Source organism: Lissotriton vulgaris, chromosome 11 (assembly GCF_964263255.1).
Source record: "Lissotriton vulgaris chromosome 11, aLisVul1.2, whole genome shotgun sequence".
NCBI lineage: Eukaryota > Metazoa > Chordata > Amphibia > Caudata > Salamandridae > Lissotriton > Lissotriton vulgaris.
Genome location: NC_141699.1, coordinates 513,464,405 through 513,482,033, shown reverse-complemented (window position 1 = coordinate 513,482,033; position 17,629 = coordinate 513,464,405). Strand labels below are relative to the sequence as shown.

At 46.3% G+C, this 17,629-nt stretch overlaps 1 protein-coding gene across 1 annotated transcript in view; it reads right to left on the bottom strand.

Moving 5' to 3' along the window:
• LOC147683095 (disintegrin and metalloproteinase domain-containing protein 9-like) overlaps positions 1 to 17,629 on the bottom strand; it is a 2,555,772-nt gene that overhangs the window by 2,497,915 nt on the left and 40,228 nt on the right. The window contains exon 2 of the mRNA XM_086942496.1: positions 8,632 to 8,735. Coding sequence (XP_086798622.1) covers positions 8,632 to 8,735 — 104 coding nt within the window. The remainder of the gene's footprint in view (positions 1 to 8,631; positions 8,736 to 17,629) is intronic.

Sequence of the window (17,629 nt, the reverse complement as noted above, 5' to 3'; positions counted from 1 at the left end):
ACAGGATGTTGAGCTGATGCCGAGATTCGGAACGTAGCTCCCCAGCTCTAAAGTTCGCAATTCTAGAACTTGTGGCGGGAGGTGTGTCTAAAAGTGTATGTCGGTGCTGGCCATCAATGAGAGAGACCTGTGCATTTTTCAAATGGGTGGTGAAAAAATATGAGTATGTTGCCGGAGATGTGGGGCGAAGCGCCACCAATGTACTTACCGGGGGAGGGTAAACAACCATTAATCCACAACTTTCTTTCCGCATACCATCCATCCGCATACTTTCATTACGAAAGTACCATGACTCCGCAATGCTATTATAACGCATGGCATTACATTTTATATGCTTTTACCACGCATACACTTACAACGAAATTCGTTGTAAATACATGAATGGTAAAAGCATGTATTTTTTTAATGTTTGGATAAGGTTGTGAGAAGTTGGCCTGATATATAGTGCTCACTATTCTAGTGATCACTGTGTATCATTCCAAACGACCCTTATTGATGATTGGTTGTAAGTCAACCTTATAGACCAGCTATCCTCGTAGCATGGACAAGAGCAGTCTTTAGGCTAAACTCTAGAGGGCGTGTTAAGACAGCTGTTTTACCATCACATATACCCCTTGAACACCAAGTGAAAGGACACCACACAAGTTACTATAAAAATAAAGTATATTTATTAATAACAAGTCTACCCTGAACTCTTTATGAGTCAGGGAGCTAAGCACAATACAAAACTCTTAAGAAAATACTGCAAGTTGCACAATTTACACAAATGCCCGAGGGGCACGAAAAACCATATTCTCTAAAAGTGGAATGCGAAATACTAGCAGGTGAGTAACACGATCCAGAGGCTTCAGGACTGCTAGGACTACCTTACTGAACCCTAAGGCTAGGAGCAGGAGGCCTAGGGAACTCGGGTGCAGAGTGTGAACTCTTACGCGGGATGCGGGACAAAGTCTATGGATGCTAGTAATTCTAAAGTTACTGTTTCCGGACGAATCCGACTAGGTAGACTAAAAACAAAAAAGGATCTGGACACCTGGATAGTGAACCTGCGTTGGAGCACCGAAATGCTCGGGTTACCTAGCCCAGGGGCTGCGGCTGCATAGGGTTCAAATGACGTCGGGAATCCTCGTTGTAGTCTATGGAGCCTGAAAGAAGATGTTGCTGGCAGGCGACCAGTGAAGATGTTCGGTGTGATCCAAGGCTGTATCGGTGATGGAGACGACCTGAAAGCAGAGGGGATTCAGTTCTTAATCACTAGCCAGTGATTGTGTGGGCACCAGGATGGCACCGGATGAGGTCACCGCGATCGGGTGAGTGGGCGACGCTGGACTCTGCAGCCACACGGGCCAGGAGGCGTTGTCGGAGACCAGGCTGGAGGTGCGAGCTGTCCCACGAGGGTGTCTGCTGTCGGCGATGTTGGATCCAAGATTGGAGCAACAAACCTTGGCAAAGGCAAGCCCACGCGGTGGAGTCAAAATGGCGTCTGGAGTGGACCAGGAGGGTCCAGGGCGCTTCTTGTTGGACAAGGAGCGAGGGCCAGTCTAGGGGACCTAGACCAGCGGTGAAAACGTTGTGGTACGTCGTCAGGAGGGCCACTAGCCAACGGGCAAGTGACCGTACAACGTGGCAAGCAGCAAAGAAGCAGAAGGGCCCCCACCCAGATCTCATGGATGCTGGGGGGCTGGACTTCGGTGATGGAGCTGCTCTGGGTTGGGGCTTCTCAAACCCCAGTGCACTCACGCGAGGATCCCTCGGCGGTCGTGCTGGTTAAGCGTCGTGCAGGTTTTGAAGATGGCCGGTCCCTCAGGTCTCGTCACACCCACTAATCTCAGCTGGGATGATGATGCAGGTAGAGGTCAGAGATGGCAGGGAATCCGGGTCTCGTCGAGCTGGTCAGTCTTGATCCGGAGGATGAACGTGCAGCAAACCGCAAATGCTTAGGTGGTGCCTGCGGGTGCAGGGTGGCTACTCCTTAGCCACAAGGGAGAGTCTTCAGAGAATGTCAAGAGTTCCTTTCGTGGAAAGTAGTTCAAGATTCAAGATTATCTAATTTGGGAAGGGGGCCCGCTCTTCCCTTTATCCTAAGAAAAGGGGCTGGCACGCGACTAGGTCCTGCCCATGGGTGGGACCAGGAGGGGGGTGGTTACACCCCTCTCCTTTGTCCGGTCTCTCCCCAGCTCAGGGGCTGGGGTGCCCCTGGAACTGGTTTGAGCCGGCATATGCACAGTGAGCACCGGGGTGCCACTTGCAGTCACCTTCCTCTCAGCCCTGCCTACCTGGGATACACAAAATCCTGTCTGGGATGGTGCTGGCACCGCCTCTGACAGGAAACCCTTTGTCCGAGCCCTCCTCGCTGGAAGGACTCCCAGCAGCAGGAGGTCAGACTTGTGTCTGTGGTGGCAGCATCCATTTTGTGATGCTGAGGCTCGAGTTAACTTTAACCGGGGTTCACAGTTACATACATGTTGTGTCCCTCTAGAAGGGTGGAATGCTAACCCCGTCGCCAGAATTGGCGAGGGGTTAGTATTCCAATTCGTATGACACCTTACTCGACATGTTTTGATAATGCTATGCCAAAGTTAGCATTTGACCAAGAGGTTCATAATGCACTTAAGAGTATATGGTATAGCATTATCATGGAACAGCTATTAGGACTTGGTTCCGCAAGACGCAAATGGGCTCAGCTCATGCCAGAGCACCATCTCACATAATTCCAAGCACTCTGCCTTCAGGATTGATAAGGCCTGCCATAGGAGTGACTGATAGGAATATATGTGTCCATTTTAGGGTTAGATATAGGAATACTATATCTAAAGCAAAGGGTGATTACACCACCTTGCCCCAGCTGTCGTGCAGCCAGTTGTGTCAGATTTGGGTGGCCAGCCAGGGGTGGCATAATACATGCTGCGGCCCCTGGTAGGCCCTGGGTACACCTATGCCCTGGATACCTAAAGTATGCTGTACAGGGACTGATAAGGTGACTCAGTATCCAATTAGATATGTACCTAAGGTACATGGAATCCATTTTACAGAGAGAGCAGTGGGCCTGGGGTCCTGAATAGCAGGGCCCAGGTCAACTAAGTCGAAAAACCAGCAAAACACCAGGCAAAAAGTTGGGGGCAACCATAGTCAGATATCCACCTTCCTACAAAGGTAAGTATGGGTATATGTTTTGGGGTACTGAGGTATATGTTTTGGGGTGTTTGGGTATTTTAAGGGTTCAGATATAGTTTTGGGATATGGGGTACAGGGGTAGTTTTAGGGTTTACGGATAGGTATGGATTTTGGGGTACAGGGGTATTTTTAGGGTTAAGGGGTAGGTTTGGGTTTTAGGGTACAGGGGTATTGTAAGGGTTCATGGGGTAAGTTTGGGTTTTGGGGTACAGGGTTATTTTTAGGGTTCAGGGCTAGGTTTGTGTTTTGGGATACAGGGGTATTTTTAGGGTTCAGGGGTAGGTTTGGGTTTTGGGATACAAGGATATTTTAAGAGTTCAGGGCTAGGTTTGGGTTTTGGGGTACAGGGGTATTTTAGGGTTCAGGGGTGGTTTTGGGGTCCAGTGGCATTTTTAGGGTTCAGGGCTAGGTTTGCGTTTTGGGGTAGAGGGGTATTTTTAGGGTTCAGGGCTAGGTTTTGGGGTACAGGGGTATTTTTAGGGTTTAGGGATAGGTTTGGGTTTTGAGGTACAGGGTATATTCATAGGGTTAAGATGGGTTAGTGTTTAAGGGTGTTACGGGGTGCAGGGGTATTTAAAGGGAGCAGGGTGGGATTAGCACACGATATGAGGCATGGCATGAAGGGCGGAACGTACCACATGCCCCCAGCGTGTGTCACGCCCCCAGCACACGCCCACAACGCAGACACGCCCAAAAGGGACTACTTTGCCGGCACGGTTCTTTTACCTTTTAAATGTATATGGTTGGCGTCTGCATAGCCTATGTCCTTCTGCTGCAATTGCCCTTTCCAACGCTGTATTGGGTGTTGTGATTGGTGCTGTGGTTCCTGAGATTACCTGCTTCAAAGGTTTGGGTTCTCTCTTTATTATATTACTATAGATTAGTTTAGATATAGTTATGGTTATAGATATAGATATAGATGTATAACCAATGGGAACATTGCCCTACGCCGCCAAAAGGTAGCTCAAAAACATTTGCAAGAAAATTTCCGTACTTTTCAGGGTTCAATGTATCCAATGCTGAATCATTTTACTTTAGAAATGTAAACAAAACAGGCATGACAAATACCAAACAAATTTATTCTGCAGCCTTTTATGCTCAAATGTCTTAACTAGGTTTCGACTTTTGGAAAGACAACATTAACATGAAAACTGTCTGGGGCGCAAAAGATTGGCAGCTCTAGGGTATAGAAGCTATGTTTAGAGCCTGTATCATCCCTGAGCAAATTATGTTTTTGAATGACACTGTCAAAGAGACGTCATGTCTTGAGTTAGGCAAGAACAATCCGTCCACACCTACACCCGATAGGAATAACACTTCAGAGGGGGAGATCAACGTACATACTATTATGTTGCATCACAAAAGAACAGATCCAGATTGGAAAAAATGGTTAATCTGACCCACAGACACAAACAACTGTCAATATAGATTCCTGAACAAAACACAGGGTTTCACATTCACTAGTCCAGACCCAAGAAATGTTCAAAGACAACATCCAGGAATAGTAACAACATACAGTGTAGGGAAACTGTGCCTTGAATGGTTACATAGAACTACACTTAAGAATGTAAAGCAACACTTATCTTTACTTAAAGATGGCGCTGATCTTAGGGAATTATTGCTAGGACTAAGAACACCATGTCATAAACGTTTTATATATGCCGATAAGCTGCTTATAATGAAGCATGGAAGATTACGCAAGCAGAGACTGCAGAAAGAATACGAGAAATTGATCTTATTCATTTGGAGAAAACTCTCTCTGCGGTTGACAATGGATTAACGACTGTCATCCAGGATATATTCTTTGGACTGCATAGTGTCTTCTGCCATAGACATCATGGAACAGGACTTGGTCATGTTGCAACATGGTCAGTCGCAATTAAGTTCTATCATGCTATTAGGCTGGATGTTACAAAATCTACGTTCAGGCAATGTGCCTTGGTGTTTATTCAATACTATGTCACTCTTTTCAGAATTCAATCTCACTGATAAACAGAGCAAATTGGCACACAGGAGAGCAGACTATACGGCGCTGAGCATTGAAAAACTGGAAAGATTGCCATTTACAGTTGCTGGAAAGCCAGCTACTAAATGGATTATACATAGAACACTCACTCTGCCTGTTACAATTTTCCATTTTCAGTATTTCCTAAAACATATACCAGCAGGCACATATGAAAGGTTGGGTAGAGAATACATCAAGACATCCTGGATATTACCGAACACACACAGATGTTGGAGTGGGGAAAGAGAAGAGTTTCTTTGTGGTAAAAATTGTGAAAACGCACTAAGCGGTTCTCTCCTTTGTCAGGGTATTAATTTACACAGGGCCTCTGATGGTTCCTCTACCAACTTATCCAACCACCTGCAAGGTTTACCAGCTGCAGTGATTGATTCAATTTATGGACAACTTTCCAATGGAAGTTACCTCATGTTGAACGATCACAGCTGCTGTGGCATGTTGCCAGGTTTATCCCTATCTAGTAACTGTGTCAGCCAGGGTTACTTGCTGTATGCAAGTATTGTTTCCAAAGACCAAGTCAGACAGGAAGTCACCATTATGGCCTTTACTGAACATCTCTTCTTTAGGAATTGATACTTTAGGCAGAATGAAAGCCATCCTTTTGCAAAAAACTGTGCCACTGACCTCGGCCAAAGAGACCTATGATCTGCAAGTCGCAAGGACTTCTGCCGAGATACATGTCCTATTAACTACAAACTGCCCTGTACATTTCTCAGAAATGTTACCTCGTATCTTAAACATGTCTGATATGAGTGGTATTGTACTTGTATGTTATACCGTACTTTCTGGACTGTTAGCACCTTTTGAAGCAGTCCTAGGAATATTTCCAAACTTCGTGCACTCAGTGTTTGGCAGACTGCCTCTAATTTTGGGACTCGCTGTAGGGATACTATTTTTGCTCCTACTGCTGCGACATGGCAAGCCAATTCACCAGCGACACCCAGATCTCCATGGAGACAACTCTACTGGCGATGAAGTGTCCTGGAGCACATCGTCCAAATTTTGGGACTACCTCGTCCACAAGAATTAAATACCACATGGTTTCTGTCATTCAGACCAATCTGGCAAGATTGCATATTACCTGTTCTACGCTGCCTGCTATGCGGAGAAGAATGCATGTTAGACTTATGTCTCACACTCCCATATGTCATGCCAATGGATGTGATACTTTGCTTGAACCGGTAACGGCCCATACGTAGTGTTGTCCCCAGCGGCTACCAATTCTGATGACGCCATTCATTGAGATCTCACAGACGCAAGTTGCTGACGGTGAGGTACGAGACGAAAAAGGCACACAGGTATCATCCATTACGAACATTGCTAATGCGACCAATGCTGATGGCGATGCTTCACATCTATGTGTGGTTAATCTTCTAAACGAGGTAATCCAACTTTCACCTACAATGGTAGATTACTTTTTTACAGACTTAGATTTGATGTGGTCTCCAAACAATAACACTGACTTTTGATTTGGCACACAGTGTTATAAGAGACTTTGAATTTGACCTTCATTTTTCAAAACTAAGTTCTAACTTTGGGACTCTTTTTCCTACGATAAATGTTTGTTTTTCCCTCAAATTTGTATTGTTCATTTTTTGGCACAAGTAATCTGCTTCAAGTAGAACTATTCATAGAGAACAAGAATTTTTTGAAAAACTTACAGAAGACAATATTTGACGTTATCCACATACACAAACAAGTTTCATGTGATCTGACATGAAATGGTTTCAGCCTTTTTTTCTTCTGTATTTACGAGCCATTTCATAAATGGATATTTTCAAGATTAATTTATTTAGCATACAAATGTCAACATATTTGCTTAGAATGAAACATTGCTTTAATGCGTACAGCACCAATGCATCTTTTATGTGAACATCCAGTTCAAATGCATTTTTATGTGTTTTGGGTGGGTTTTAACACTTCATGTTTAGATATGTTTAACATGTTTAGAACTTAGTAATGTCATACATAAGAAAGTGGAGTGGGTGTTGTATGGCGTTTTAGATTCTGAATGAATTTTCCTGATTAATGCCCTTATATAGGTACCATCCACGTTGCCTTATATAGGCATAGAAATCAATCCCTTATTTAGGCATAGCCCATGCTACCCAAATACAGGCATGGCTACTTCCAATCTGTTCATCAACGTCACAACAATTTCTTGGAAAACCAGACTCTTAAGCAAAAGGGACTTCCCCTAGCCTGGATATTGATTTCTCCAAGAAACTCATTATTATGCATGAACAACTAGGGGTTCGTCCATGACGCTCATATGCCCGACTTTACGTCAAAGCTGGCATTCCAACACCTTCAAGGTATAAATATAGATTCACTTGCTATAGCAAAGCACAGTGTGGTTCAGTACAGTTCGACTACCTACTTGCCGGACGCAGCTCGCTACAGCAATTTCCGAAGGAAGCCGACTCTCCAACTGACGCACTGACAAAAAGCTGTCCTCCTCTGCCGACAATCCAGCTCCAGTGTTTCTGACTCCCCTTGCAGGGGTGTTGGGAAATCGAGTCCGAGACAGAGATACCAACCCCCTTCATTCTAAGGTATGGAGCTGTTTAGAACCCAGAAAAACCTTTGGCAATTCTTGGCAGAACTAAACCTATGCTAAAAGACCATACTTACGTATTCCCTCGTACTTGACCTAGGTTAGGTACATTGGGGTAGGCGTATTTTAGAAGCACCAGTGGAGTATTTTAGTCTGTGTTATTTATGTATGTCTTTTTATATATCATAGCACTAGACAATGCTATTACAGTATTATTTTATAATACTATTCTCGCTGTACGCATTATACTTTGCATTCTGTCTATCGATTGTAGCAGTTCACCTCTCTTGCATGATAAAGAAGACTGTTCAATGAACCTTTTATTGAAAACGCCGGTCTCACTATTTCTCTGCAACTCTGTAGAAACGAAGCATGCACGATTGACTGAGTGACCTAGTTATCTATTGTTTCCACGACTATGAAGATATTTGTTCTAGTCCTAGGGAAACAAAGTTGTCATGTTTATGCGGTTGTCAGCAACTAATCCCTTCTTGTGTATTTGAGAAATTTTCTAGTGACCTCTGAGGTAGCTGGCACTCGCAATTAAGTTTAGTATATTTGATAGAGACATACTGACCTAAGTCCTATGTCACATCTATAGGATATAGTATTTCAATGCGCAGAGCCTATTGGGAATATAGGAACTACACTATAGAATGCTTGGAAGTTAAATATTTGAAAAAAAAACTATTCACACAATGCTAAAGCACATTTTCAAACATTGCCTACTGCTACCCAAAAGCAAGCAACCATGGGTCAGATGTACCAAAGGGTTTTACCCATTTTATCTCTATGGAAACATGTGTTCACACATCTAGCCCCTCCTTCCATCACACCACTATCAATAATATCCCTAAAAAGCACCCAGAAAACTTACCTTCATTTGTTCCTGGTAATAATGTGTGATATCCTCTTTTTCATTAGAATAAATAGCAAAATCGGTTGGTAAAAAGGTTCTATAAAGGAGACAAAAATAAAAAACTGTTGTAAAATTAACACAGCTGAGTAAAGTTATCTTCATCTTGACTCCTAGTCATTTGCTCCCCCAAAGGCCATCTATAAAAGTGAACATACTTTCAAGTCAAGAAAGCTAAGAAAGGAAGAAACTGTTCACCATGCACTTAAATGTTGTGAAAAATATTTCAGGAGATTGCTAGACTCAAAAAGTGAAAATGCATCCAGAACATAATATTTACAAAGGGCATGTGACCTAACTCATGTAGTGATCGACATACATTCTTATAAGCATAGGCAAAAAAAGCTACCAATTCTGCTCTTGATCTGGTAGTGTGTAGATGTATCTTATTTGAAGGTACGGAACTATGAAGCCTAAGCATTAAAAATGTTATATAGGACACTGACATGTTGTAGGAAAGGGTCACTTTTTGACATGGTCTGTTCCCTGGTTATGATGATGTTAATTGATAGTGCACTGGGGTCCTGCCAACCAGGCCCCAGTGCCAGGGCGCTTTCCCTAAAAAAAAGACAAATGCGGAATTGCAACCCAACTAGCAAAGACTTCAGCACCCCTGTAAGTCGCTGGTAAATAGTACCCCTGGTACCCAGGGCATGGATACTAAATAGGGTCCCTACGGGCTGCAGCATGTACTATGTCACCCAAAGTGACCAACACACATCCTGCTTGCAGACTGCCAATTCAGGATGTGCAAATTGAAGCAAGCCATTCCAAAAACACGGCATTGCTCTCTCCTGGTTTGCAATGCCCAAGTACACTGCATGTACTATACTTAAGTCAACCTTACAGCAGGCCTCACGGGAAGGTGCATTATATTACATGTGAGGGCATATCTGTTTGAGCAGATATGCCCCTGTGATGTCTAGCTCCGTTGCTAGACATTGCAAGTTATCTGGAAGTCATTTTGAAGGCATGAATTGGGCACTGGTTGTTACGAGTTACCTAGCTACATAATGGCTTAACTGAAAATGCTGATATTTGGTATCAAACATCTTGTCTTAATAAATCGATACTGCTGGCAATATCTGATTTATGAAAGCATGCACCCAGCAGGCACCTAGGAGATGCCCCTTGAATCCCTACAAGTCACTTAGGGCCAAATTACGACTTTGGCGGTGCAGGCGGCGCACCACCGAGGTGCCCCGCACCAGAAAGATTCACTGCCGCCTGCCTGCCAGCTTACAACTTCAAAATGGTCTAACGGGCCTGCAGCGTGGTGGTCCCATGGTGGGGCCTCTTTCAAAGGCAGCGGTACATTTGAAAAAAGGCACCACAATTGTAATGCCACACAAGGTTCCTGCACTGAATGGACTGTTAAATACATGCAGTGCGGGAACTGTTGTGTATGCACGCAGGGGAGTACATGCTGTTCTCCCCTGAGTGCATTCACATGAGGCGAGGCAGCAGAGGGCCCCTGTAGGGTCCCCTTGGTTTCCTCTCTTGCCCGATACCTGGTATCATTAACGGAGAATAAACTCATAATATGCTTGGCAGGACTACGTCAGTCCTCTAGACCGCCGCGCCTCCTCAAAATAATGGCTGTTCCCTGGCATTAGCGGCAGCGGCAATCCTATAGTGGTTCGACTACCCAAGTCATAATGGGGCGGTCGGACTGCCAGTGGCTGGACCGCCACCACTGCGCCACCAAGAGGTCCACCAGACTCGTAATTGGGCCCTTCATTTGTTGACTGACTGGTATCATCCAGCCTCCCACCACAGATGAGATTCTGACCCCTGGAGGTAGGGCCTCGCTCGAAGACGCCAGGAACAATGCCTGCATAGCAGAGGGTGGTCACACATCATCCAGCAGGATGACTAGAGAATTTAGCATATCAAGGCTAGAGGCTTCAAAGCCTCTGCCACCTTTGATATGCAACCACGGCTAACCCTCAGACCTGGGGAATGCCGCCCCCTTCCCTGAGGTCCATTTGACACCAGTGCAGGTGGGAAATTAAATATTTAGGAGGTGCGTTTCACTAACAGGCTAGTTACACTCGTAAGGTGGACTACTTGAAGAGGGCAGCCAAAGAAGGGTTTCACCATCTTCTTTTGGTAAAAATAGACATTTCTGGATCTGAGTTATGGCCACTTTTCACAGGAAATTGTCATATAGGTGGGGTAGTCACCCTACAGGCAGGTAGCCCATTGCCTACTACAATGTATTCCCCTAAACAACCCTAAATTGAGTATTTAGGGCTTCCCCACACCAGAGAGACAGATGTATTTACCTGGAAACAGAAGAAAGACAAAGAAGAGCTGTCACTGGGAGAACTGAGGACCTACCCTGAACTTGGAACAAAAAGCAGCCTGGCCGCTGGTACTTCGACAATTGCAAAGACCCAACTTGTCCAAAGGGTATGTGTCACCCAAACACTAGGAGGACTGTTTAGCACTTTGCCAACCATCTAGCATCTCCCTGGGGGGGCGGAGGGGGGAAGTCATTATCCTGAATCCACAGACACCAACCGCACCTGCCCAGCACACCGTGTTGTTGGCCATCAGGCCCACCGAGGGAGCAGCTCATCAGGAGGAAGTGATTGTAGCTCTAGGAGGTCAGCCCTATCTCTCTCCCGGGTTTTGAAATGCTGGACACTACAGGAGCCCAGCTGTACCTGAGTATCCAGCACTTGCATCAACCAAGGCTTGTCTGTGTCCAACCCGGACACTAGCGCCAGGGAAACTGACATGCATAACGAAGGGATTCAGTACCAATGAGATTTACGATGAGAGTGGCCCTGCTGTCTTGATTTTCCTCCACTCTGCAGGGGAGCCCAGAACCGTGGGAGCCTCAACACAAGTGGCTAGTCAGCTAAACACCTCTGCACCCGAGCCCCACAGCCCTGGCTCATGATTCTGGCCTGCGTCCCCTTGGCCTAGGGGTTCTCACAACCTGGAACCCGGTTTGGGTTCCCCAAACCTATCCCCAAGTACCCCCTTGCAGCCTCTTTGGTTCAAGTACCATTGACTTTACTAATATAGCGCTCAAGGCTACCATCCCGACCACCACCTCTGCACCTAGACACCCCAGGGCAGGTAAACCCAAACCGCTGGTGGTTTTTTGGACCTTGGCCCCCTAAGCACCTTAACCCCTAAAGGACACCTCCAAACACATACTGCCAGTATATGTTTGCTGTGTATATTTTTCATCCCGTAGGATGACATTACCACGTTCAAAGCTCATAACTCCAATAAACCGTTGTTGGAGCATTTTTACTGCTTTCTTGTAAAATCGATAACTGAGAAAGTACTGTGGTGTCTAAATTCATTTAAAAATCTGTTATTTTTATATATTGGTCTAGGGGTGCCGCAGCGCACTTTGATGTTGTGTGCTTACTGAACGGGAGCACTTGGGGGGCCAAGAGTCATCTACTTGTCCGCGCTGAAGGGGACCAGGGGCGCGTAGACCAACGCTCGACCTTCCTGCAGTCAGGGACTGCATGTCCAAGGAGGCCACGGCTGCCCTCACCTGTACCTGCTAGTGAGCCCCGCCTTCCGCCGCAGCTGCGCTTCTACACCTCGCCGTGCACTTTGATGTTGTGTGCTTACTGAACGGGAGCACTTTGGGGGTCAAGAGTCATCTCCTTTCCATGCTGAAGGGGACCAGGGGCGCGTAGACCAACGCTCGACCTTCCTGCAGTCAGGGACTGCATGTCCCAGGAGGCCACGGCTGTCCTCACCTGTTCCTGCTAGTGAGCCCCGCCTACCGCCTTAGCTACTATATAATCAGTTACTTCCTCCGCTGCGCTGGAGCAGCCCGGGACAAGGGCGGGACCGTCTGCGGCCGAACGAGGATGGGACGGGCCCCTTTCTTTGACCCTTGCTACGGATCTCCCCAGAAAGGTCAGTGCACTGAGATAAGTACGCCTTAAGTTACGAGGGTATGGCTGTAAATAGAGCAGGGAAGGGGCGTAAGTCCATTACAGGAAGTGTCGTGGGGACCATAGATCAGTTTTTAATTCGGGCATCGTCTGCCCTACAAAGGGAGATTGAACTTACGGAGAAAAGACTATCTATGGACCAAATTCTGGACAAGCGGTCTTCACTGGGACCAATAGCTACAGCCCTATCCCCAGCACCTGATCCTACACTCCCACCGCCCTTGTTACTACCCGTTGCATTGCCAGGTCATAATACTGTGCCGGATAGACTGGCGGGGGAGGCTAGCAGCTCAAAAGAGGTAGTGGTGATGGTGCACAGCCCACCAGTGAATAGGGCCACGTCAGAGGCTGTTCTAGTAACACCCCCCCAAAATTTACAACTCACTAGATCTGGCCAGTCCACCAGATTGGCCTTGGATACCAATCCAGGGGTGTCAAGTAAAGCACTGGACCAAGCCGCTAAAAGGAAGCATGGGTGTGCTGCCCTAATAAACAAGAACACTAAAAGGCAGAAACGTTTTTTCCAAGGAGCCAGAACCTCCTCTGGCTGAGTTAGAGGGTCAGCACTTTGGAGCAGACAAGTCACTTATTTAAGTCGACGAAGCAACATCGCCATCAGAGAGAGGAGGGGACTTCTGGGCCAAAATTCATCGAGTCTTGTCTCCCGATCCACAAAAGACTGGACTCCATTGAGGAAAGACTGTCTTACCTTGAATCACTCTGTATAGCGAAAGCGGGAGGGACGGTTAGGGGCCCCATGGATATGGTCGGTAATGGTAGAAAAACAGCAGGCCCAAGTCAGACAGGTACTCAAAGTAAAACCCTAGTGGATACAACCATAGAGAGTGTGCCATCTGCCGAAAGTGTCATAGTAGATATGCATCTATCTACCCAGCTAGCAACAGTACCAGGAAGCCCCCTAGTTAACACAAGGAATATGGGGGGTAGTGGGGTGACAGGAGGCAGCAACCATGGCCAAGGTCACAAACAGGCACTGAATCCGGTCAAGGGGGCTGGACCTCTGGGCCCTGGCAGGCCCGAGTTGCCCCCACCTAGCCTTGCCCCCGGAGTCAGTCCCCTATGTAGTGGTTCTTGTGGGGGTACCCTCACTGAGCCCGGGAAAGGTCGAGAATTACAGGGACCTCAAAAATAAATGCATTTACTGGTTGAACCGCTATAGACCACTGCCGATTGGGGGAACTAGTGAAATTCTATTTGCTAGACGAGTAGATTGGGTGGGCGCCAGAGAGAAGAACATAGAAGGGGACAGCATTGTGATTAATTTTAGAAATAGCTGGACAGTCGGAATATTTACAACTCGGAGTTTGGTAGTCCAGATACGCCTATTAGAACATTGCCACTAACTTATTTCTACCTGGGTACATACAGCAATAACCGTTCTGAGCATAAGTGGGAGGGGAAAAACTGGACGGGTGTTGACTACCAGGAAGGCAGCTGTATCCCAGGTAACATTAATAGGAATGGCCCTTTAAATAGCCCAATGCCACTTGACATGTTTTACCACCATAACAGATACAGTAACCTGGAAGCTGTAGACTGACTAATGGAACCAAGGAAGCCCCCTTACTGCAAATCCGAATGTAAGAATTTGCAGGCAACAAAAGCTATCTTTAGTGAAATGAAGCACCTCCTTTTTGTGTCAGGAACTGTGGCAGTGGAAGGCACGTGGGGAATAGAAAAAGTCATACCAGAAGTGATTCACTGAGTGGGATAGGATGTGATATGTAAAGCGGATGTATTAAAGGCTAGAGATACAGGGAGAAGGGGAGACCGCTCTGTGAGCGAAAGGGACGGATCGACACAGCCGGGTGAGTGTCTTTCTAGATCACTGGACCATGGTGTAAATAGAAGCCCAAAACAAAAGACAGAATACAGGAGTGTCAACATACTTTCCTGGAATGTTGCAGGCCTGAAAAATAAACTAACATCAGAAGATTGGGGTCCGTTCAGGGACAGACACGATATCTATCTTATGCAGGAGACGTGGGCCCTGGACGATTATCAGCGGAGTGGGTTTGCAACATTCAATGTCCCTGCAATAAAAGGGGGTAGAGGCAGACTGTCAGGAGGGCTTAGTACGTGAGTAGCCACTCACCTGGGCATTAAGGCGAAACTGGTGTCAATTAACTCCTCAGACATCTTATGTGTTTTGCTAACACTTCCAGGGAATAAGCAATTAGCCATAATCAACATGTATTCCAGGCCAACACAGAGTGGCCAGGAGTGCATGGTTATTAATAAATTGAGGGGATTTGTCAGGACACTTGACCCCGAGGTTGGTATAATTATTGGGGGGGATTTCAACTGTCAATTTGAACCCCTCAGTAACCCAAGTGTGGAGGACCCTGATGAAGAAAACCAATATTGGAATATACCGGAACCATCAATTCCTATAGTAAAAGCATGGACAACTTTGGTACTCCAAATTACGTCCCTTACACTGGCTCTATCAGTAAGACCTTGTAATGGCCGATTAAAATCGGATAGGCCTGGTAGTGTGACGCTTAACAGAGTTGGCCAATTTTCGATCATCGATTACATTTTGATCGAATCTAGATCGTGGGACAAGGTCCAGGACTTTAAGATCCATTTTCGGTCGGAAAGCGACCATAATGCCCTGGTAATGTCCCTGAAGCCAGGGAGCTGGGGACTGAGAAACAGTATGCCAGAGCTGAATCCCCCTTCATAGCCTCTCCTCCTGCACAACAACAGGAGGAGAGTAAAATGGCCCTCTATCATGGGCTCCTCTGAACGGCAATCCCAAATCTACCTTCAAGTTTTGCCCCTCCTTAGTGATATGGCAGAGGTGGCCTCTGAGGGGGCAGTTGTTGGGAAAAATAGTAGACCCATCGAAATTCACAAACAGCTAGCCTTAATAATGTTGGAAGTCTTTTTCCCACCCCAGACAACCAGGGATAAAGTGGTCACCCGTGGTATACTGCTGAATCCTGCAAGCTGAAAGGAGAGTTGATTAATGTCAATAAAGAAAAAGACAAACTATGCATTAATGCCCTAAGGGTGCTGTATAAGCAGGTTATAGAAAGGGAAAGAAAGTGCTGGGAGGTGGAACAATGGGAAGATTTGAGGGAGGCACTACAACGCAGAGACCTCAAATCTTTCTGGGCAATTGTCAGTAATGAGGGCAGGGTTGAGAGGAACGCTATAAGTCCAAATATAGCCCCAATAGTATGGGAAGAACACTTTGGCGGTCTCTATGCTAGGTAAAGCAATGCTGATTCTGATTTGGAGACCCTGACCCACCTCCATAAGCACCAACTGGGGGGCTCCGGAGATTTCGACTCTGGAAGTAGAGACTGCCATCAATAAGATACTACCGAACAAAACCCCAGGGCTTGATAAAATCCCCGGGGACTTGTTTCGGTCGGAACATAAAATATGGGCCCCATACCTCTGTGTCCTGTTAAAAACAATACTAACGGGCACAGACCCACCCGAGACATGGAGGGGGGCTGAGATAGTTCCCATTTTCAAAAAAGGCTGTCCCCTCAAACTACTGGCCTAGCAGCCTGATAGATATCCCACAGAAGGTGTTTGGGAGGATACTCCTGGTTAGGATCCAGCTATGGGAAGAGGATAACCAGATCTTAAGTAATTTTAAGCGGGCTTCAGATCTGGCATCTCAACCATCGACCAGATCTTCCGCTTACAGGTCCTTTTCTGGAAAACTGAGTGTGGAGGGTGGCAGCCTCTACCTAATTTTCGTGGACCTACGGGCCACGTTTGATCTGGTGCCCAGGAACAACCTGTGGAGAGTTCTGCATGACCTTGGTGTCCCGCACTATCTCTTGGGAGTACTCATCGGGCTTCACACTGGAAATTACGCCCAGGTCAGATGCGGAAAAGGGGGAGATATCAGGAAGATTTCCAGTGGAAAGAGGGGTACGCCAGGGGTGTGTGCTGGTCCCTACCCTCTTTTTTCTGTACATAAATGGGCTTGTTAAACACCTTCTAGCCATAAAAGATACGGATGCCCCAAGATTAGCCACAGGAAGAGTGCCCGCTCTAATATTTGCGGACGACACTCTGCTGTTGTCTCGAACAGCCACTGGTATCCAGCGTATCCTTGATGGATTTGCAGACTTTTGTGCCTTAAGTGGATTGGAAATCAATCTGGCCAAAAATAAAATTCATGATTTTTAATCCCCCTGGGCAAACAAGACCAAACCCCGCCCTCAACGGAACACCACTCGAGAGAGTCAAGACGTTTGACTATTTAGGAATTACTCTTGAGGAACATGTGGGGTGAGATGCACAAATAACAAAATACTCACTGAGACTATCACAGACTGTGGGTGGGTTATCCAAAAAGCACGTAACATCTCCATTCAAGCCGGCTGCCCCTGCTATTGAAATATACAGGGTACAAGCCAGAGCAGCCGCATTATATGGGGCTGAATTATGGGGACACTGTGGACCAAAAAGTTTAGCAAAGGTCGAACACACATTTATGAGAGAGCTTTTTGCCCTTCCCGCCAGCACCCCACTTGTCCCATTAAGATTTGACCTGGGGTTACTCCCTGTGGAAGAGGAGTTTGCCCCGAGGCCTCTAACATATTGGCGAAGACTCTGGTCTGTCCCAGAGCTCGCTCCGTATCGTGCAGAGTTCCGGGAGGTATGGGTGGCATTGAGGTCAAGGAAAATTAACTGGTTATTGCATATCAAAGATTTGTGTGCACAGCTTGATGTCCCTGGGCTATGGGAATCCCCTGAGTCATCTTCTCTGGCCTATTCCAGAACTGACCTAGTAAAACGGTTTAGGTCTAATAATTTGTTGGCCCTGCATGCTAGTACAAGAGTTGGGAGAATGACCAGTGAATTCCTCAACATAAAAACAGAATACAAGGAGGAATTCCTAGATATGATCTACCCTGCTCAAGTTAGGAAGCTGTATTTACAACTAAGAATGGGTAGTTTACCACTAAGGGCATTTACCAACAAATGGGATGCAAATAAATGCACAGTGTCCGGCTTGCGAACAC